The sequence below is a fragment of the Pyrus communis genome, chromosome 6 (genome assembly GCF_963583255.1).
Source record: "Pyrus communis chromosome 6, drPyrComm1.1, whole genome shotgun sequence".
NCBI classification, from domain to species: Eukaryota; Viridiplantae; Streptophyta; class Magnoliopsida; order Rosales; family Rosaceae; genus Pyrus; species Pyrus communis.
The window spans coordinates 24307629-24330267 of record NC_084808.1 but is presented as its reverse complement, the minus strand read 5'-3'; the positions used below and the strand labels follow the sequence as shown (position 1 = coordinate 24330267).

General features: G+C 36.7%; 2 protein-coding genes across 2 annotated transcripts; one reads left to right on the top strand and one right to left on the bottom strand.

Moving 5' to 3' along the window:
• Positions 1-1478: 1478 nt before the first annotated feature.
• LOC137737340 (high affinity nitrate transporter 2.5) lies at positions 1479-4135 on the bottom strand. The gene is made up of 2 exons (XM_068476789.1): positions 2853-4135; positions 1479-1999 (listed from the first exon to the last, which is right to left on the bottom strand). The coding sequence occupies exons 1-2, from the start codon at positions 3995-3997 to the stop codon at positions 1630-1632; spliced, it is 1515 nt and encodes a 504-aa protein (XP_068332890.1). The 5' UTR covers positions 3998-4135; the 3' UTR covers positions 1479-1629.
• A 7774-nt stretch (positions 4136-11909) lies between these two features.
• On the top strand, positions 11910-22517 carry LOC137736736 (alpha-glucan water dikinase, chloroplastic-like). The gene is made up of 33 exons (XM_068475984.1): positions 11910-12168; positions 12743-13023; positions 13260-13307; positions 13443-13552; positions 13655-13733; positions 13847-13938; positions 14027-14180; positions 14470-14853; positions 14937-15047; positions 15194-15289; positions 15398-15538; positions 15651-15739; positions 16043-16177; positions 16457-16619; positions 16722-16811; positions 16914-17099; positions 17529-17591; positions 17673-17735; positions 17825-17884; positions 17973-18125; positions 18286-18369; positions 18546-18722; positions 18817-18923; positions 19122-19335; positions 19416-19519; positions 19724-19853; positions 20050-20175; positions 20361-20471; positions 20850-20948; positions 21259-21432; positions 21505-21597; positions 21712-21827; positions 21984-22517. The coding sequence occupies exons 2-33, from the start codon at positions 12766-12768 to the stop codon at positions 22186-22188; spliced, it is 4215 nt and encodes a 1404-aa protein (XP_068332085.1). The 5' UTR covers positions 11910-12168; positions 12743-12765; the 3' UTR covers positions 22189-22517.
• Positions 22518-22639: the final 122 nt, after the last annotated feature.

Genomic DNA, 22639 nt, shown 5'->3' with positions numbered 1-22639 from the left:
TGTGCCCTCGGTGAACTAACTTTTTGCCTTCACGCCTAGTTAAAGCCGCTTTGTCGAGCGAAAATGACAATAGAGCACATCAATATATTTGCCTCTCGTTTCTAAGTAGAGAATAATATCACTATACCGTCGTAACATCAACCTGCTCTTTTGTCGGTAATTGGAATAATAGTTATATTTTGCATATTTGAAATCATTAAAAATCGAGTTTCAATTACAGATTACTTATATATTATGCGATAAAGAAAATATAAGTAGGATTGTCATATACGTACAATAGTTGGAGCTCGACTCTTGATTTTTAAAGAAATGGACTCTTTGGGTTGGGGTGGTTTTAATAATTCATGGTTTCTGATTTTTAAGGATTGGTAAATACCTCTACTTGGGTAGCCGTATTCTAATGACGTATAATAATTAGTCGCTAATGTCTTGTGCTACAAATTGGAGAAAAGTCAAGTCAACTGTCAAAGTCTGCGAGTTGCGTTGCTGCCGTTTAAAAAACGGAGACAGAATATCTACCCGCACACGGCACGACCATAAATACGAAACGCGGAGGAGCTTTCAGTTCCTCCCTGTTTGGCTTTTTGTTTGAGGCCAAAAGGGCTTTTAGCGTTGACAACTTTGCGACCAATTGTGGGGCGCCATGTGGACCGTACATTGTCGGATACGGACTATGGAGATGCGACTTGTCGAAGTAGTGAAAGGGATCGATACGATGTACCGTATCAGAGGTCCAATCATTGTAAGAGGCCCAATTTGAAGAAGCCTGTTTCAGTAGCCCATAATGGTCCAGCTAGTATTTGGTTTCTCAAGCCCAAAACCAAAAAGTTTGTATTTCTTTTTATTCCAGTCGAAGGCTGTTGGAAGAAAAAGAAATACTTTAAGAAAGACCAGACTTCGACGAAGGATTAAGGATCAAACAATCCCTACTTGTTTATGCTTTTGATGAAGTTGAGGTGCGAAATTTTCGTGTCAAATCAACATCATTATGTTTAGAAAAATACTACAGGCTTTCTCAAAAGTATGACACTTTATGAACTTTACATTACCTAATACATTTAACACAATTTCCGTACTAACATTATAACATATAACACAAGATGAGTTTGGTAACTCTCTCACAGTTATACAACATTGTACAAAAAAAATAAGATGACGGAGAATCCACAAAAAATCTTACTTTAAGAGAGTTTCTTTATCATTTCTCGTATAGGTTCACTTATTATCAAGTTGTTTGGTCCATAATTCTGGCTCCTTCTATTAGACTCCAACTTCTCTTCCCTTAAGCTTTTGGGATTTTTTACCATGTACTAGTATTTACTGTATTAGAATCATAAATATGATATAAATAATTCATTGATAATATTATTACATAACACGCCAATATATAGATATTATGATAACATAATCTGTCAATTATGAAAAGACAGATATCCTGCACAGAAGATTTCTAACTAAATAAAACCATACTTAATTAGATAAATTTTTCTTGCTCGTAACAAATACTGGCACGTAATCGAAACTACTAATTTACTTAAACTAAAACAGTACATTTTTTAACAGCTTAATAGGTATGCACATATATTTTGAATTCCCAACTTGAGATCATTAACGATGGCATGCAGTAAATCAAACATGTGGCGGTGAAATCTCATCAGAGGGTCGGGTAACAGAGTCTGATTTTCCTCTTTCACTTCTGCTGTTCTCAGCAAATTTCACACTTGCCTGGTGAAAGCCTTTGTCCTTCTCCTTGGAGCTCCACTCAGACATGTAATAGTCTTCCTCCGTGGCCTTGTTCTTAGATGGACCACAAAACATGCCACCCCACTGGGGAAAATAGACCAAAGTCATTGGGAGGGTGCAACATATGATCATGATCCCCATTAGGGTTATGCCTGTTTCTTTTGAATATTTTGATCCTTTGAAGAATATCAGTTGGGTCAGAACTGCACCCACGTTTCCACCACCTCCTGTCATTCCAGATATGACCCCCAATGACCTGAAAATAGGGATTAAAACCAAGAGAAATGGATGAAAATGTGATTAGGGTAAGATAATAATGGGTAGCAACACAATGGTGTAGGTCAAGGTCAAAATTCGTAGAGATTCTTATATAGAATCAGAATATATATCTCCAGTTACAATTCAAAATCTATTTCTTTAAACATAGAAACATCCACTATCATATGTGAAAGACTGAAAGTTGTATTGCTTCACTTTGGGAAGACATCATGGAGCCCTACCCCTACTTAACATTTTGACGTGTTAAAATCTTCATTGCTCTATTCTGACAGTAGACAGGATAACATAAATATCTTCCGTGAAAACTATACACTCCGATTGGTGTTTATGTGGACAACAACTAGCTCATCTTTATTACACTGTTGATAAATATAACTTGTGCATAATTAATAATCTGCTAGATAATTAATGTTGCTTGAGTTTTGTGTTTTATATATTAACAAACCTTTCGCACTAAGTAAGGATAATACAAGTAATGAATCAGGAAGGATAAGAACGAGAGAAAATTTGAGGTTGAGATTAATTAGCCATATGGGCGTAGCTAACTTGGCTATGATATTTTATCCTCTCTTTTCTGAACTCAAATTTGAATCACGATGTTTTCATAACCTAGATTAGATTATAATACATCTCGAACAACACATGAATTAAAAAGTATAAGGTGTGATATCCATACACTCTTTTTTACTTCTCACACATACTTTTAAATTTCGGGTGTTGGATCGGATGAATTGAAGAAGATCAAAAAGGTAGAAATTAACAAAATGTGTGAAAATTAAAAAGAGATGCGTAGATAACACATCCAAAAAGTATTTGTGAAAAGAACATACCTTCTAGAGACAAATGGAACCACACCAAATGTAAGCCCACAAGCACCTTGGACGAACACGGAGAACAAAATCATGACAACAATGGATCCAACCAAAGAATTCACCCGCCCAAGAATCACACACAAAACACCTCCCGTGGTCTGCACCACCCACAGAGTCCACAGCCTTCCCCTCATCCCAAACTTCTTCGCCACAACATCCGACAGAATCCCACCTCCGGGCCTTGAAACAATATTCGCCAACCCGAAACTCGCCGCGATCATCCCCGCCGTGTGGAGTTTCAGATCGAACCTGTCGTAAAAATACTCCGCTATGATGTTGTCCACCACTAGCTCCACCCCGAAGCAATATCCGTACGTCAATGCCAGAATCCAACCTCTGTAATTCGTGACGCCGTGGTAGAACACGCTCGAGAATTTGTCTTTCGGCTTTTCGCCGGACTTATGGAGGCCGTAGAAGTTTCCGTCCGGCAAGTCCTGTCCGAATATCAGGATGGCGAATGCTGACAGTGTCTGAAACAGGGCAGGGATGAAAAACGCGATTCTCCAAGCTGTGAACTTGACGGCGCCTATGTCCCTGATGAAGCCGAACACTACCGGCATGATAAGCTGCGTTGCTCCGCCCCCCAAGTTTCCCCACCCGCCCGCGACGCCGTTGGCGGTGCCTACTACGGGGGGAGAGAACATGGAGCTCATCCAGAACTGGGTCGAGACGAAGGTAGCGAGAGAGAAGCCGGTGAAGAAGCGGACGAGGAGGAAAGACATGGGGGACGACGCAATTGCAGTGAAGTAGACTGCAGGGGCAGTGAGGAGGATAAGTGAGGCGGAGGCAAGCCGCGGACCGAACAAGTCGCACGCTGTCCCCATGGCTATTCGGGCAAACACAGCGCCGGACACAGACGCAATCCCGGCATTGCCGATGTCGCTGGCGGTTAGGTTGAGGTTGTCGCGGATGATGGGGATAAGCGGCGGAGCAGCAAAGCTGGACACAAAACAAAGGAAAAAGGAAAACCAAGACAGGTGGAACGCCCGCATGTGGGGTTTGGCAATCGAGAACAATCTGAACTCTGTGGCCTTGTGGTCGGAGTCCACCGGCAGCGCGAATTTCGGAGACCCGGGTTCCATAACTCGGTTCTCTACTTCCATTTTTCCGATGATTCGAGCGTTGGTTTGATCAAACTCGAAACTTTATGCTCAAATGCTGCAACCTTTAGCGGCTGTCCGATGATGCCGGACTGCGAGATACATACAAAAGGATTGCAACTTTTGTTTTTTGTTGTGAATTTGGATGTTACTTATAAATAGTATCACGACATATGGGAAGCTGGACTTCTCTAGGCCTCGAAAAGGCAATAATTTTGGGTTTTTGGAGTTGGAAACTCTGTGAATCCGCCGAGTCTCACCCTTTCACTGCCGCTGTAAGATGCAGAGGAGAAGTTGAAAATGACTAAGGTACGTGGAGGGTAGTGCTTGGCTGGAAGTGTGGGGTTTGAGATCCCCCACATGCCAAGGAATTTGGAATTATAAGAACAAGTTGTGTAATTGCCATTGACTATTGAGCTTCCTTCGTGACTGGGTAAGAGAGAGATTCCTCCTCTCACAAGGCTTAATCACTTCTGATATAGTCAAGTTGTGTTTTAGGGATTGACTTTGGAGTTTTGGATTCAATTTCACATGGCATGATCGATAATTAAAGAATGAAGTGGGTTCTCAGTAATCAACTCGTCATCGATTGAATCAAATCTAATCCCTAAAAGGCTAAAAATAATCACTTAATACGAATTTGAACTGATAAGTAACAAGTCTTGAGTTCGATTATCGACAAATACGAATTTAAACCACATTATTATTGGTCTATTATGAAACTTAGTCCGCGCCCACTATAATATCAAAAAGAAAAAAAAAAAAAAAAAAAAAAAAGGGCGCTAAAAATAGACTCCAAGAACTGAGAGGATTCAATTATTTTCTTTTATTGGTATAATTTTGTGCTGATCGTCTCACTCAAATGGGTTAAACTTTTTGTTAAAAAATCAAACTTCAATGTGAATCGGTAAGTTGTTAAGTTACAGATTTAAATGTGAATACGAGTCAATATAATACGTGTTATAATCTAAGATAAATTTTTAAATTTATTATAATATCTCTAGTATTAATCTTTTTAGGTTTTATGAAAAGACCTGGTGGAACATTACTCAAATATTAGTTTTTATGTTTATTCTTAGTAAGTACGTAGGTTTTTTATATTCTCTCTTCTTAAACAACCAATACCCTCCACACTTGATCACCATCTCTCACCTCATGCAGCATCTAGGCAAAGCTGATTAAACCCTCACCATCAAACCACCAATGTTTTAATGCAACCTTATAACATGCAGATGCAGGAGGTGAGCATCAAAGTCGATTCAATAAAGTTAAAAGCTCATCTTTCTCTTGCATGCAGATGCAGTAGGGTTTTGGAGTCGAGGGGGAAGAAGAATTAGTACAGCGCCAGATAGTCTCAAAGTTCAAGCCACTTTCATTGACTTGGGCAGCCTGTCTGTGTCTGGGTTTGGGAGAGAATAAATAATTAAATATACAGTGAGACTTTTGAATGTTTGAATGAGGATTCTCTCTTGATATTCTTGAATTTCGAAAATTCTCTAATCACTTATGTTTATTATATATTATGTTATTATAAATTATTGTAATTTTTTTATTTAAAATTAAATATAAAAAGTATCTGATGAAAATTGATCATACAAAATACAATAAACAGACGTAATTAGATAATTCATGGAATCCTTACAAAAAAAATCCGAAAATGTTGCATTCTGAATATTCAAGGAGGGTAGAAAGTTTGAAAGGAATCTGCCTTGTTACGTGTGTACGCCTCATTCAGTGCGGGAGTATCGGCTGGTAAATCAGTGTGTCCAAAATACGAAATTGGTTAAAAAGATGAATACCTAACTATTTAAGTGATGAGATATTTATATTAAAAATTAAAATTTTTTACTATTTATATAATAATACGTGATATCATCTGTATTTTGAACATAATAAAAAATTTATTCTCACTCACGTGCTCTATTATTCTTTCTTATTTCTCTGTTAGAGAAATAATAAAGAAAAATTAATAAAAAATAATTTGAAAACTTTGAGTTTTAACGAAAATGACAAAAAGGTTTTGGAAGTGAATTGTATCAGGATTAACTTTTTAAAGTAAAAATATAATTTTTCGTTGAAATAAACAGTACCTGAAATTTTTCTGTAAATTTCTAGAATAACAAAGGGCTAACCATATATTATTGTTTAAAGACAAAAATCCTTTGGTGAGTAGCACAAACAAGCTATGCGTATTGGCTGATTGATGGAGTAGTGAGCTTGAGAGATGACACAGAGAGGAAGCAGTTACTCTGCACCCAATGGGTGCAATCATATCATGGCGGAATGAAAGTCTACTTTGGCAGTTGGCCTGCCATTACGAGTAGGACCCTAATTTTTTTGACTTGGCGAGTAAAGGCAGAACTTTAGAAGTGCTTACTTCCAACTTTTATGGCCACAATCTGCCAATCAATGGTTGCAAAGCTTAGGGGCTTATCTATTTGCATTGAGTTGGAAAGGCCTTCGAGACTCTACACAAAGTTCATACGTACGGGATTTGTTTGTATGATACTCATGGAACTCATGGAAAAAATAATGCGAAACTGTTTGTGTTTGCGCTTTCTCTGTTGGGTCGTACGATCTACTTTCGTATTTGTCATCTCAATCAATAAAAAATTAATGTTGTATAGACATTAGGCGTGTGTTCACGTAAAAACCCAAAAATTCACATGTAATGTTAGAGAAGCTAAATTTTATACATTAAATGATGTAATTGTTGATGATTGGATTATTACTTAAGTGTTAATTAACATGTTTATTTTTTATTGGTGATACGTTATTTAGTTTGCAAATTTAGTTTAAAATTTTAGTCTATCTAGCATTGCCTAAAAATTGTTTATGTTTTTCTTTGTTGAGCGATGGGGTCAACATCCATATTCGTCATCTCAAACAATTAAAGATTAATGTTTTGTTAGCGCTGCTCACGTAAATACCTAAAAACTATTTGTGTTTGCTCTTTTTGTTGGGCGGTAGGATCAACCTCCATATTCATCATCCCATACAATCGAAGATTAATGTTTTATTGGCATTTGACGCGCGTTTATGTAGAAACCCTAAAAACTAATTGTGTTTCATCTCTTTATTAGGTGGTGGATCCACCTCCATATTCGTCGTCTCATACAATCAACGACCCATCTGTTTTAATCCCTTAAAAGCTGTGATAATTTTTAACAATTGGATGAAATTTGAATGATCCGAATTACCTGATCAGGTGGCCTTGATGGAAGAGATCCGGAAAGAATCTCTTTCCCAACATAAAACACCGTGTAAGTACAGTAAATTCTCCAACGTAATGCACCAAGGGCGTACAATAATTGAGCTCAATTTATTATACACTCACATCAAAACAAATAAATAGAAATTTGAAGTCGATAATTACACATTAAGCAAAGTGCTCCAAGTGTTAGGATGGAACTTGGGCTTAGGCTGAGTGGTAAAAGGTCAGCCCATATATCTCTCCGGACGTGGAAGTGTTATATTGAAGCCCAATTCACTAACGCGCACAACATCGGCCTTTATTGCCGCCAGGAGGATCACGGGCCCAGCGGCAGCAAATATCACATGAGAACTTAGCTCCATGCATTTTGAATGTAGGCCGCAAGCCTTTAGCGAATGAGAGACTTTTTGTACCTATTCAAACAATACTTCACATGTTATAATATAAATAGAGAAAATAATATATTTTTTCTTATCTTTTTACTGATTTTATGACATGTAAAATACATGTTTGAAAAGTAGGTTTTTTTTGAGGTATTTTGATATGTGTCCAATTTTATAAGCCTGTTTTGAATAAAATCCACTAATATTACGTAAGCATAAGTGGGGGCTAGTAAGTACAACAATCATCCATGTTAGCAATTAAAATGCACATAATTTACAAACAAAATTACAACAATTGCCATTAAATGATTTATCAGGTCTCTTGTGGATGAATTACAACCCAAATTAATCTCATTGTTTATTCAAAACCTTATACTTCTATCTTTCAAATTGCTTTGTGTATCCAGAGGAATCTAAATTTTGAATTCTAAATTCGTATGAAGATATGAAAGCTATAAATTTTCTCCCAATATATGATGAAAACAGAATAGGCGAATATTTGATTCAAGTTTCCTGGTATACCTGGAGAACATGTATTGCAACTTCTCGGAAGATTTCAATTTCATACATGGTCATCTTGCATAGACATACCTGAAACCCTTTTCAACTACATACTTCATCAATCTTTGTCTGAAGTCCTTGACACAACCTGGAAATTCTTGACCAACATGGCTAATGTAGTTTCTCCAAGCATGGGACAAATGTGTCTTCCCATGAGGAGTGGCAAACTTGCCTAAATTTGCACAATCATTTGAGGGTTTTTTTCCTTCATATGTAAAAATCTGTTTATCATGTGGGGAAGAAATGGGATCAAGTTGCTCAACTGGTTCAACCATGGAAACACTGACAGGAATAGATGCTATGTTTTCAGCACAACATGAAAATTTCATTATACTCGCATCCATATCAGATTGCAGCAAACAAGATTGGTGTTCTCCTAGAGAGTACGTCAACTCCATGACTTCAGGACTTAATCCCACAAATCGGGAACAAATTTGTTCAGCAATGTCCTTGAACTTAGTATGATTAAATACCGAAATTAAAAGGGTCTTGCTCTCAAAAGTGCACTTCTCAATGATAGCTCATTCCATAGCTAAACAATTATAAAACACAGGAAAAAAAAAACATAAATGTAATCGATTGAAAAAGATATAACTATGAAAGTCATGAATATATGGATTATTGGAAATTAAAGAGTACAATTTTCAAAGAGGCATAACATCAGACACCTTCTATGCATTGGTTTTTTTGAATAAAAAGAGAAAGAAGCATATCAATGAGAGATGATAGAAAGGGATTATGGGGATCTAGCGCTACTGCAAAAACTTGAGGAAGTTGGAAGTTCTGTAAAGGTAAAATGTTGAAATTTATGTTTTTATTTTTAAAATTGTGTATGCTCTTCTTTCTCGTAGACTTGACTTTCATTTGATGCCTATTATGCAGAGAGTTCAAACTATACTCGAGGAGCAACACCCGCAAACACTAGAACCTACAGATGGAAGAGCGCGAAGAGTGTTAAATTTGTAATTCTTCTTGCCTTTCACATTTTTAATTGGATATTTTTCTTCCAAATGTAAGTTGTTTGTTCAATTATATACTGAATTCTACTATATCCTATGTCCTGAATATAGTGTGTGATGTAGGATATGTAGAAGGTGGGAAATTTCATGTCAGGCCTTTACTCGTACAAGTTGCACACCATTACCATGTTAAATCTATCTTGTCTGCCAAATCTAGGATTACAACCCCACAAACGTTATACATTATTCCAAAGATATAACTATGAAAGTCATGAATATATGGATTACGGGAAATTAAAGAGTACAATTTTCAAAGAGGCATAACATCAAACACCTTTTGTGCATTGGTTTTTTTGAATAAAAAGAGAAAGAAGCATATTAATGAGAGATGATAGAAAATGATTAGGGGGATTAGGATAAAGTCTACATGTAAAAATTTGCACAGCAGACAACAATAAAGGAGAAAACAATTATAATATACCTGACTTGAAAATTAAATGGCATTCAATTTGCTGTGTTTTAGTCCTTTGATAGACGAAGAAGTTTGAGTATCGCCAAACCACAAAGGAAAAACACAATCATAAAATTGTACCTGGAGAATAGGCCTCCTGAAGAAATGCACGTATAAAACACATGTAATTTGTATAGAAAGTTAAAAGTGATTAAGCCTTCCTTAAAAATAGATTGATAAGAAATTCAAATTCAAAAATTGTTATCAAGAAATCAGGGAGAAAGATGAAGGAAACTACTGAACAATGAATTTGAAAGCTGATAAAAATTTAAAACGTGGGAAATATATGGAGAACTTGCAAAAGCTATAGGAGGGTAAAATAGTAATAACAATGCAAAAAAATCAACCTAATCAGAAAAATTACTGACATGGAATCCTAGTCATTGGAGCTGAAGTCAAAAGTAACTAAAAATTAGACTAATCCTAATGTTGTGCTATAAAATTGGGAGTAGGATTTTCTCCCCTCTTTTTTTCCCTCCCCTTCCCTCCCCTCCTATTTGAAAGGTAACTGTTCAGCCACATCAACATCTTATATTAATTTTTTTATAGAAAGAGAAAGACAAAATAAAGAATGTGAAAGGAAGAAATAGAAGATGGTGAAAAAAAGAGGGAAAAGAATCCTAATATATAAAATTAGACCTATTTTAAGTTTCTCCTTTTAAAGAAATACTCCCACTTAAGGTAAAAAAGTGATTGGGATTGCTTGCTTGTGTGGTTAAGGCAAAAGTGATGTCAATCTCAATTTCAGCTATTAAAAAGCAAACACTTTAAAAAATTATCACACGTCACCAAACGCACACATTTTGCCATGTGTGTTTGCCAACTTTCCTTTTCTTTTAGTCGAGATGCTAAAAGATAATTGGAATCCTGATTCTTGAACTTTGGCTAGTTAAAGTTTTGGTCTTTGAACTAACAATTTATGATCATTAGTCATTAAATTCATTATAAAATGAACTAATAATTATTTCTGCTAACTTTATTATAACTTCTACCTAATATAAATAGTTTAAAACAATAACAAAAAAAGAAGAGTCTAAAGTTTTAACACAATTAACTAAAAGCACCATCGCTCCATATTATAACAAGTGATCATGACTCACAAATTTTTAAGTTCAAAATCAAACTTCTAAAGCTTGCCTTAATGTCATTGGTTCCTTGCATTAACAAATAAAAGGCCTTTACGTGGTGTGTGTACGTGTTTCTCTCTCTCTCTCTCTCTCTCTCGTTTTTATTTTATTTTATTTTATATCATTATCTACGGAAAAGGGGAGGCAGATATTTAAGAGCGGACTGTTTTTTTTTTGTTTTGTTTGGGAAGACCGACCTCTTTGTTTTAAAAAATCTTTCCTTCCCTGTATAATAATATCTATGACAATTGAGTGCTTTGGATCTATCAACGAGTGCACAGTGCGGAGTGTGAGAAATTTTTAATTATGAAAAAAACACAAGTGGTATGCTACGTATTTTAATAGGAGTAGTAAGAAATTTTATTTTTTAAAGTTATTAACTTTTTAGCACATAGATTCTACAATTTGTATAATGACACATGATGTACCACCATGTGTACTGATCACACTGAAAAATCTCTCTGAAGTGTGGACTTGCATCTGGAATTTGCAACTTCACGATGTGGGGTTTTGACGACTTGTCGAGTGATCACCAAAAAAGAAAAGGATTTGGATCCTCTCTTGAGCCAATGGAGAGATCATCCTGACTAAGCATTGTGAGCTGTTGGATTTTTATCAAACGACTACAAACAGAAGTTCCTTTAAAGTTATAATAATTGTAGCCGTTGAATTTTCATTCAACGGCCCACAATGCTTGGTTAGAAGGATTCTCTCCATTGGCTTAGGAGAGGATCCAAATCCAAAAGAAAATTAAAAAATAGTATTATTTACACACTTATTTTTACATTTCATATATCTTACTAATTTTTTATCATTATTCTTTTCATTTTATTCGATTAGACGATCAAAAATTGAAAAGAATATAAAAGAAGTAAAAATAAGCATGCAGATAACACTACCCAAGTTCAACAAATATCAGCTGCTTAATACTAGGTCTAGTAGCTTTATAAGTAAGAGTTCTTTAAGTTCGATTCTCATCCAATACGAATTTGAATTATATTATTATTAATTTATTAAGAAATTAAACCGACTATCTCTTCCGAGTCCCATTCGAATTATCACCTCAACAAGCAAAAAGACAAGAAGGAGAAGAGGTCGCACGTGACAATCACATCCGTGCTTTTTCGAACACGCATCCATCGGCAGAGATAGAGCGCCATGTCACTTACGTAGACTCGCTCTTCGATTCCACGGAACTGGTTACAAATCACTCCCTCCTCCCAGGCTCCCACCAATCACAAGTTTTCGCGGACAAAGCCTTCCGTCTTGGAGCGCTCCCCCTTTCTCTTTCTCCTCATCATACTTCACTCTTCCCATCCCTCCCTCTCTCTCTCTCTCTCTCTCTCTCTCTCTCTAGTTTCTGATCGTATATTGATTCTCTCTCTCTTTAGACTGGGAGCTTGGAATCATTTTCCAGAGGTGAGCTTCTGCGATTCAACATTTTCAAGTTCGATTTTTGCGAGCAAATTGATCATTTATTCGTAGAATTTTACTTGCATTTACTGTTCTTAGATCACAGATGTTTCAGAACTAAGACCGAGTGGGAATGTTAGCAGTTTTGTAGTTTTTAGCTTAATTTTCCCACGTTTTTCCGTTTGTTTTCCGGGAAAATTTTGTAAGAAGGAAGAAAATATATGCAGCTCTTGAAATTTTGAGTTCCTTTTGCTTTGCGAAAGTGAAAAGTTATAAGTTTTATTGAGAGTGATAGGTGTAAGAGGGGGTAAAGTTATTTTCTCTGTCTTTTTACATTTTCCTCAGCTTTCTCGGCAAGCAAACACATAATTAGTAAAAATTACATCTTATTTATGTATGTTTGTAAGAAGATTTTGCCTGATTTGGCGATAAATGCAAACACGAAATTAGTAAAAATTTCATCTTTATGTATGTATGTGTGTAGGAAGATTTTGCCTAATTTGGTTGATAAATGCATGAATGCTTAACCTCTGCTTCTGATAGATGCTTTAACTGTGTTTCGTTTCGTCGATTTCTTCAGGTTTGAGGAGGGTATCAACGAATATGAGCAATTCCGTAGGCCATAACTTGCTCAACCAGAGCCTGCTTCAAGGAAAGGTAAATTCTTCCGGTATTCCTGCCAACACATTGTTTCAAGCTAAGAGCGTCCACCAAGTGACGGCACCAGCGCGAAAATCACCGATATCCAAGAAGTTTTGTGTGAACATTTTGAACGTTCAGAAACCAAAGTTAACCATGGGGTCACGCCGCCCCGTTGCAGCTGTTCCTCGTGCCGTATTAGCCACTAATCCGCCTTCGGATGTAAGGAAATTTATGTTCTTGTAGTTTTGAATTATGAAATTTGAGTTAGTTTTCAATAATTTATCGAATTATTGGAAACCAAGTAGAAAATTGCTTGATAATGCTAGGTGTAGGGAGGTGGTGTGATGGAGATTTGCTAAGATTTGGAATTAAGTTTAGATTTGACTGATTACTTCAAATTTGTCTAGGTTGTTGGCTTGGACATGTACTGATGTTAAATAAATTTTTCCTTGTAGCAGCAGCTTGCTGGGAAATTCAATCTCGATGGGCATATTGAATTGCAGGTACAAGTAGTGTAAGTGTTAGGTACTTAAGAGTCTTAGACCAATGACATATGTTTGGATAATGTTTTGTTCAGTTCAGATCAGCTTAGATATGCATGGGGAACTATACTAACAGAAACCATACCTAATGGACAGGTTTATGTGAATGCTTCCACTCCGGGATCTCCCACTCAAGTAGATTTTCGTGTAGCATATAGAGGTGACTCTTTGACTCTTCACTGGGGTGGGGTACAAGATAGGAAAGAGTAAGTTTCCCTGTAATTGCTTCTTTTGTTGAGTCTGATACTCAAGATTTCTACCCTAAAATCTGAGATGTCTTCTTTCTTATTGTTGTTTGCTATTTTCAGAAAGTGGGTGCTTCCGTCTCGTCACCCAGATGGAACCAAAGTATATAAGAACAGAGCTCTTAGAACACCTTTTGTGAGTGTAAGGTTTTAAAGGCATAGCATATATGCCTCACCAACACCAAGTATCTCTCATTTGGTTATAATATTGTGCTAATTGAAGATTTATTTGTCGATCAACTTGTTTTTCTCTAGTCTGGCTCCAGTTCCTCGCTTCAAATTGAGATTGATGATCCTACAATACAAGCAATCGAGTTTCTTTTAGTTGATGAAAGCCAGAACAGATGGTAAGATTACATTGGTTCTGTTTTTTCTTGGACTTTGATCTAAGCGGGCAAAATTAGTTTTATTTTTTCCTGTAATTTTCTTTGGTAGGTTTAAGAACAATGGTGATAACTTTCATGTTAAATTACCTGCGAAAGAGATGCTGATATCCAATGCTCCAGTTCCCGAAGAGCTTGTACAAATTCAAGCATATTTGAGGTGGGAAAGAAAGGGTAAACAGATGTATACACCAGAGCAAGAAAAGGCATGTGAAATTTTCTCTCTAATTTTATAAATACTCATAATATCATTGTTACTGCATCTCCAACTACATTCGTTATTTCCTTTTTCCTTTTTACTCCCACGGGGAGAAAAAAACACCAGGGCAAGAGAAGGCATGTAAACAGTGACTTGATGCTATAGAAATTCTGGCTAGTGAAAATTCTAGTCATTAGCTTTCTTGTAGAACGTTTGACAAGAGAAACTTGTTGGTTTGATTTAAAGATTTTTTATGCTACTTTTGTTTGCCTTTAATAAACATTTAGTGTTTATAGGTGGAGTACGAAGCAGCCCGAACTGAGTTATTGGAGGAAGTAGCTAGGGGTAAATCCATACAAGAGCTCCAAGCAAGGTTGACTAAGAAAGATGATGATGGTAAAATTGAAGAGCCATCTCGTTCTGATACAAAGACTGCAAAGAAAGATGAGAGAAAACAGGTTTTTAGAACCAATAGAATTCAACGCAAGAGGAGGGACTTAATGCAGATTATCAACAAACATGCTTCTAAACCTGTTTACGAGGGTAAAATTGTAGATGAAGAACATCCAGCCAAACCAAAACCCTTGACAGCAGTTGAGCTTTTCGCCAAGGAAAAGGAACAGGATGGAGGTTCTGTTATGAGGAAAAACATTTTCAAGCTCAATGATAAGGAACTTCTGGTGAGACAATTATGTGATTGGTTCTTGATTCTTCTGTTTTTCTAGGGATTAAACTAATTTTAGAATCCTGAAATATTTATAAGATACTCGTAACCAATCCTGCCGGGAAGACAAAGGTTCATCTGGCAACAGATTTCAAAGAGCCACTTACCCTTCACTGGGCTTTATCTGCAAGCAAGGCTGGAGAGTGGTTGGTAATATTTTTGAATTCTTTTAATTGAAAAAATGGTATTCATATGTTTGCTTTCTTTGATTCGTCTCTCGGTTTTGCAAACTTCCATGCATTGCTTGTTAATCACAGAGCATGAAAGAGTAAAGTGAGCTACATTGGCATTTTCAGGAACCACCTGCAAATACACTTCCCCAGGGTTCGGTTGCTCTTAATGGGGTTGTTGAAACACAATTTAGACCAGGTTCTGCTGACTCTGCTTATGAGGTATACCACAACAAAACATGGATTGGTCCGTGTGCCTGGGAACTTTATACTAGCTCATATATCCCAGATCTGTAGACAATTGTCTTGATCCTCACGGTAATTTTACAGGTTCAATCTTTAGAAATAGAAGTTGAAGCAGATAGTTTTAAAGGAATGCCATTTGTCCTTAATGCTTCTGGGACATGGATGAAGAATCAAGGCTCCAATTTCTATGTTGACTTTGGCGTTGAACGCAAGAAAGCTCAGAAGGTTGCTCCTTGTTTTTGGTCATAATCTGTTTTTCTGTGACTACCTATTCTAGATTCTCCTCAAGGTTGCATTTGTCTTGACAACTTTAATCACTGAACTTTTCCCATTCAAGGATACTGGTGATGGCAAAGGTACTGCAAAGGCTTTGTTGGATAAAATAGCAGGCCAGGAGAGTGAGGCACAGAAATCTTTTATGCATCGGTCAGTAATCTCTTAGGAATTAGATGAATTATATTTCCATTGACTTGGTTATCTTTTATTCCATCTTATGCCGTTCTGCTGTATCTGTTACTGCCCCAATATATTATTAGATATTGTGTAAATGCATGCTCTAGTTACTATAAAGGAGAAGAATACAACTTTGAAGTTATGGGTGCCTTAATTGTTAGTTTCGACATTTCAGTCATGCCGTTTGTATTCTGCGTATTAGAAACTTTTGAATCAACTTAAGAATGAATTTTCATTTGGTTTTATTTTCTAAATCTCATCTGTTTCTTTTATCAGATTTAACATTGCAGCAGACTTGGTCAATCAAGCAAAGGATGCTGGTGAATTAGGTCTTGCGGGTATTTTGGTGTGGATGAGGTTTATGGCCACAAGGCAGCTCGTTTGGAATAAAAATTACAATGTGAAACCACGGTACAATTCTTTTGATCTCTAGTGTATGATTTTAATACTTTTTTTTAGGGCTGCATGGACATGGAGATATGGGGATATCATCTTGAATGGCTTCCGTGTATTATATTTTGTACAAGGACCAACTGTTGTTTCCATATTTCTGTTTCTTTGCAAATATCACTTCTCCTAAAACGTTAAGCCAATCAATTATTCGTGAAAAAGTGTCTTTCTAAATGTTTTGTAACCATCTGTGGTCTTTCCTCTGAACCCAACAGTATTTTTATGTTCCTCGTGGTGCAGTGAGATTAGTAAAGCTCAGAATAGGCTCACAGACTTGCTTCAGAATGTTTATGCAAATTATCCTCAGTATCGAGAACTTCTACGGATGATATTGTCTACTGTTGGCCGTGGAGGAGAAGGGGATGTCGGACAGCGAATTCGAGATGAGATCCTTGTCGTCCAGGTAGAAGCTATTATGTTTACTTTCCTTATGTGGCCTAATATTCACACTTCCCTCATGTCTGGACAAGTTTCTGAAGTTATTTAATTTATTGGATGATGTCAGAGAAACAATGATTGCAGTGGCTCATTTATGGAGGAATGGCATCAAAAGTTGCATAATAACACGAGTCCTGATGATGTTGTTATTTGTCAGGTATAGGAGTCAGAGCTTGTTATGGGGGTCTGTTCAGTGTTTTTTATTTGAAAATTTATTATTAAGTTTTTTTTTTTTTTTTTTTTTTTTTTTTTGCTCCAGGCATTAATGGATTACATAAAAAATGACTTTGATATTGGTGTTTACTGGAAAACTTTGAATGAGAATGGAATCACAAAAGAACGTCTTCTAAGCTACGATCGTGCAATCCATAATGAACCACAATTCAGGAGAGATCAGAAAGAGGGTCTTCTGCGGGATCTGGGGCATTACATGAGAACTTTGAAGGTTGGATTCCTAAACCTTTTAGGTTTCAGTTTTGTGTTTGACCAAGTTTTTTGGATAATAAACGTCTGCATGGCATCAATTGGACATGATTTATGGCATCAATCAGGAATTTTGTCGTGATGTGCATGGTATGATGCTAGACCTATTCTTTTAGTTGTTTCTGCATCTGAAATAGATGATGGATGTGACCAGGTTCATGAACTATTTTATAACATCGATGAGGCTCAGCTGTCTGTTTCTGTGTTGCGAGAAAAGCATACCATAGGAGGAATTTCATGATACATATTTCTCCCATATATTAGGATGAATAGAGATTTTGTGCAATTTTCTTTTTGATTATGCAGACTTCTTTAGACTTCTATCGCTTGCCATGCCATATGCTGTAGCTTTCTTGTCTGTGAATTTTGACCAATCAATATTTACATGCAGGCTGTTCATTCAGGTGCAGATCTTGAGTCTGCCATTCAAAATTGTATGGGCTACAAAGATGAGGTAATATCAATAACTAGTTGGAGTAACTCAACATAATGCATTGTTACTTGTTAGCAATGAGGAGCTTTTTATTCTCTCCAGGGTCAAGGATTCATGGTTGGAGTAAAAATAAATCCTATATCTGGCTTGCCATCAGAAGTTCCAGTAATCTTCTCAACCCCATTTCAAATTCTTATGATGGTTGAATTGAATCAAATAACTAATAAGTTGCATTTGACATTTATTTGAATCAGGATCTCCTGCGATTTGTACTAGAACATGTTGAAGACAGGAATGTGGAAGTCCTTATTGCGGTTTGTGAAATTTTTATATTGGCAATTATGTTTCCGCCTTTCTGGTACGCTCTCTCTGATTTTCAATTTTCCTTTAATTTTAATTCAGGGTTTGCTTGAGGCGCGCCAGGGGCTTAGGACATTGCTCTCTAAGCCTCATGATCGTCTGAGGGATCTTTTATTTTTGGACATTGCCCTTGATTCTACTGTTAGGACTGCTATTGAGAGGGGATATGAAGAACTGAATAATGCTGGACCAGAGGTATATTTACTCTCAGTAGTTATCTACATGTCTGAGAATTAATCTTGTCCTTTTCTGTGTTTTCTTCACCAATATTGCAGCAATTTTGAGTCTAAGATGACCGGTTTTAATCACACTCCAAAGTTTATTTTATTGATCAACTGATTTATGCATTATGCAGAAAATTATGCACTTCATCTCTTTGGTTCTGGAAAACCTGTCACTGTCATCAGATGATAACGAGGATCTCATTTACTGTTTGAAGGTAAATATCTAGTCATAAATTTAATAAATCTTTTTGCGTATTCTTTTTCTTTTCATTCATAAGAATTCAAGTCAATTTGAATTTTGAGACTCGGATAAAAATTGGGACTTCTCCCTCTTTGTTTACATTTCCAAGAAGCTGGCTTAATATTTGAGTTCTTTCATCTTTTTATGAAGGGATGGGATCAGGCTCAAAACATGTTAAAAAATAACAGTAATGACTGGGCATTATATTCAAAATCAATCCTAGACAGAACCCGGCTTGCTCTTGCATACAAGGCAGAGTCATATCTCAGTATTTTACAGCCGTCAGCAGAATACCTTGGAGCACAGCTTGGAGTGGACCAATGGGCTGTATGTATAATCTGTCTCAAAACTAACATATTCTGTTACATATTTTGTATCACATATATAGCTTCCATTTCTGTGCTCTAATAATTTCTTGCAGGTGAACATATTTACCGAAGAAATAATCCGTGCTGGATCAGCTGCCTCTTTATCCTCACTCCTTAATCGGCTTGATCCGGTTCTTCGAAAGACTGCTCATATGGGAAGGTATATTATGCTGACATTGTTTAGTCAATCATGTCATGTTTAATCTCAAATACTTAGAAAGATTCTAATGATAATAGAATGAAATAAATGCACTCTGATGTGCTATAAAACGAAGAAGATTTAACACCTACATTGTCAAAAATCTTCACTCAAGTGCTGTGATAAATTTTCTGATGTTACTTTGGTTATCGTGGACAGTTGGCAGGTGATCAGCCCAATTGAAGTGGTTGGATATGTGGTCTATGTGGATGAATTACTCACTGTTCAGAATAAAGTTTACAGCAAGCCCACAATTTTGGTGGCAAAAAGTGTAAAAGGTGAGGAAGAAATTCCAGATGGTACTGTTGCAGTGCTAACACCTGATATGCCAGACGTCCTATCTCATGTTTCTGTCCGAGCAAGAAATAGCAAGGTAATAATCGGTCATCAATCGTAATTTTGCTTCCTGTATAATTGACCCTTTCGGTGAAACAACCAACTTATTGTTTGCAGGTATGTTTTGCGACATGCTTTGACCCCAATATTCTGGCTGACCTCAAGGCTAGTGAAGGGAAGTTATTACGTCTAAAGCCAACACCTGCTGATATAGTTTATAGGTACCTTTTTTCCAGAAACTTGTTCTTGAAAAAAGTTAATGTGCTATCTCCTGTTGTGCTGATAAACTGGTTTCCGTCCACTCAAAAATCCACTGCGCTGTAATTTCCATTTTGAAAGCCTTGCCTCTCAAATACAGTTGGATGAACAAAAAAAAAAAAAAAACTGAAATACAATGTTTAAATTCTTTTCATGTATATTTTCAGTGAGGTCAATGCGGGTGAGCTAGATGCAAGTTCAACTGATTCAAGAGAAGACGCTCCATCTCTAACATTGGTCAAGAAAGAATTTACTGGTAGATATGCCATATCATCTGATGAGTTCACAAGTGAAATGGTAAGCTCAAAACGTTTTTCATCTTACAGCCAGGGAGTTATTTACTTTTCCTTTTCTTTTTTTTTTTTTTTTTTTTTTCTATTTCACAATTGATGGGGTTGGGAAAAATGTCTTCACACATTAATAAAAGAATCCTTAATACTATGCAATTTTCCTGATTCTTTATTTTTTTGTATAACTTCTGTGGGGATTGCAGGTTGGAGCTAAATCACGTAATATTGCTTATGTAAAAGGAAAACTTCCGTCTTGGGTTGGAATTCCTACATCAGTTGCCCTACCATTTGGATCATTCGAAAAGGTTCTTTCAGAAGATTCGAATAAGGTTTTCCTTACCTCAAAACTTCTGTAATCACATCACACACACACACACACACACACACACACACACATATATATATATATAGATATTATTTATGCAGCTGTGATGGTCTACTATCCTTCAACTAGAACTGTCTGAAGTTTCATAATAACTCAATTTCTGTCTCTCATTTCTGTTTTAATTTATAGGCTGTGGCTGAAAAGTTGGAAACTCTAAAGAAAAAGTTAAGGGACGGAAATTTTGATTTGCTCAAGGAGATTCGGGAAACAGTTTTACAGCTGGCAGCACCACCCCAGTTGGTATGTATTTTCTACTAGCGGGTTTCCAAGGTTTATTTTTTTGTCAAAATTGATACAGATAAGTTTGCAAAGCATGCATTTTCCATTTCATAGTGTACAATCACATAAACTCCTCAGGGCTATGTTCAAATCTGTGGCATTCCGTCACTTTTTTTTTCCATCAAACTGTTAAAAAAGCACGACGTCGCCTTTACACTCTCAAAAACTGAAGTTCAAGCGTGAATAACTTTGCTACTGAAACGTTGGGTTCTTTTCTTCTCTTGATATACCATAAAAACCAGTAATGCTTCCTATAGGGGAGAAAATTCTATGGCGCCTGCAGGCAGAATAATATAGTTTAAGTAAACGATACTAGCTTATGTGGGGAGTTAATTTCAGGTGCAAGAGCTGAAGACTACGATGAAAGGTTCAGGAATGCCTTGGCCTGGTGATGAAGGCGAACAACGGTGGGAACAAGCATGGACGGCTATAAAAAAGGTAAGATTGCTTTGCTGCATAGGCCCACATAAATTCTTTTGGTTAAATCAATCCAGTGGTTCTTAAATCTTATAGAGCTAAGAATTTAACCAGCGTTAATAATAGTGTTGAGGTAATCGTACCTCTAGGTAATACATATGGGCCAGTCACCATTGTGAATTGACTCTCTTCAGTTCTCAAGTTCTCTTTTCTTATCGCAAACATAACTTGATATCCGAGTTAAGTGTTAAGTTAATGCTGGATTGCTGATCAAATTGTTTAATTTGAATTTTTGCTGATAAATGGGGCATGCTCATCTGTTACAATTCAGGTCTGGGCTTCAAAGTGGAACGAGAGAGCATACTTCAGCACGAGAAAAGTGAAACTAGATCACGAGTATCTCTGCATGGCTGTCCTTGTTCAGGAAATCATAAATGCTGACTATGCATTCGTTATTCATACAACTAACCCATCTTCAGGAGACTCATCAGAGATATATGCTGAGGTATAGGGTAGTTTTTAGGTAAGATATTTTCGACTAATATCAGAGACTGATCTGAGTCGTTTTCTGTGATAGGTTGTTAAGGGACTTGGAGAGACTCTAGTTGGAGCTTATCCTGGACGTGCTCTAAGTTTTATTAGCAAAAAGAATGATCTGGACTCTCCTCAGGTAATACATCACCGTAAAACTTACTGTACTGCTGAATAACGACTTGGTTATAGGCTTTAGCTCTACTAATCCTGTCACTACTAATCCTCTCACGAGTGTGTTGATATTTTTCAGGTGTTGGGTTACCCTAGCAAACCCATTGGCCTCTTTATAAGACGATCCATAATCTTTCGATCTGATTCCAATGGTGAAGATCTCGAAGGTTATGCTGGTGCAGGCCTGTATGACAGGTAGAGTCCCTAACATCTCTCCCGGGCAATCATTACTTACAGCCAGATTCATAGTCAAGTTTTATGTTAGTATAACATATGCACTTAAAAGCACATAAACTTCAATGCGTTTATTTTTATGATTATTGATCTGAAATCATGGTATGCTAATGACAGTGTCCCTATGGACGAGGAAGAGAAAGTCGTGGTCGACTACTCATCTGACCCGCTTATGGTTGACGGAAACTTTCGCAAGACAATCCTCTCTAGCATTGCTCGTGCTGGAAGTGCAATCGAGGAACTGTATGGATCTCCACAAGACATTGAAGGCGTGATCAGGGACGGTAAACTCTATGTTGTCCAGACAAGACCCCAAATGTGATTTATTTCTTTTGTATTTGTGTGTCAAGACATTGTTAATGAGAATAAATAATGTAACAAATTTACATGAGGGTTCATTTGTATCGTCTGAGGGAGGCCTGTTTACAAGACGCAATAAAGAGGGTGACCCAAGCTAACAAGGCTCCTAGTTTTGCGAAGGTCGGGAGGAACGTCTATCGTACGCAGTCTTACCCTTACAAAGATGTTTCTATCATGTATACAAGAAGCAATACATTCAGTAATTTTGTAAAATACTCCATTGACTGCATCAATATATAATTATAGTGGCATATTTTGTATTTACATGAAAGATGTCCATTTTATTCTACATATCAGACATCCCTTTCTGATTTCTGCGAGAAATTATATTACACAATAGCCACATCAAGATTAAGAGGCCAAATTTAAATAACAGGGCCCTGAGGTTTACTTGGTGTTTCACTTTCGTTCTT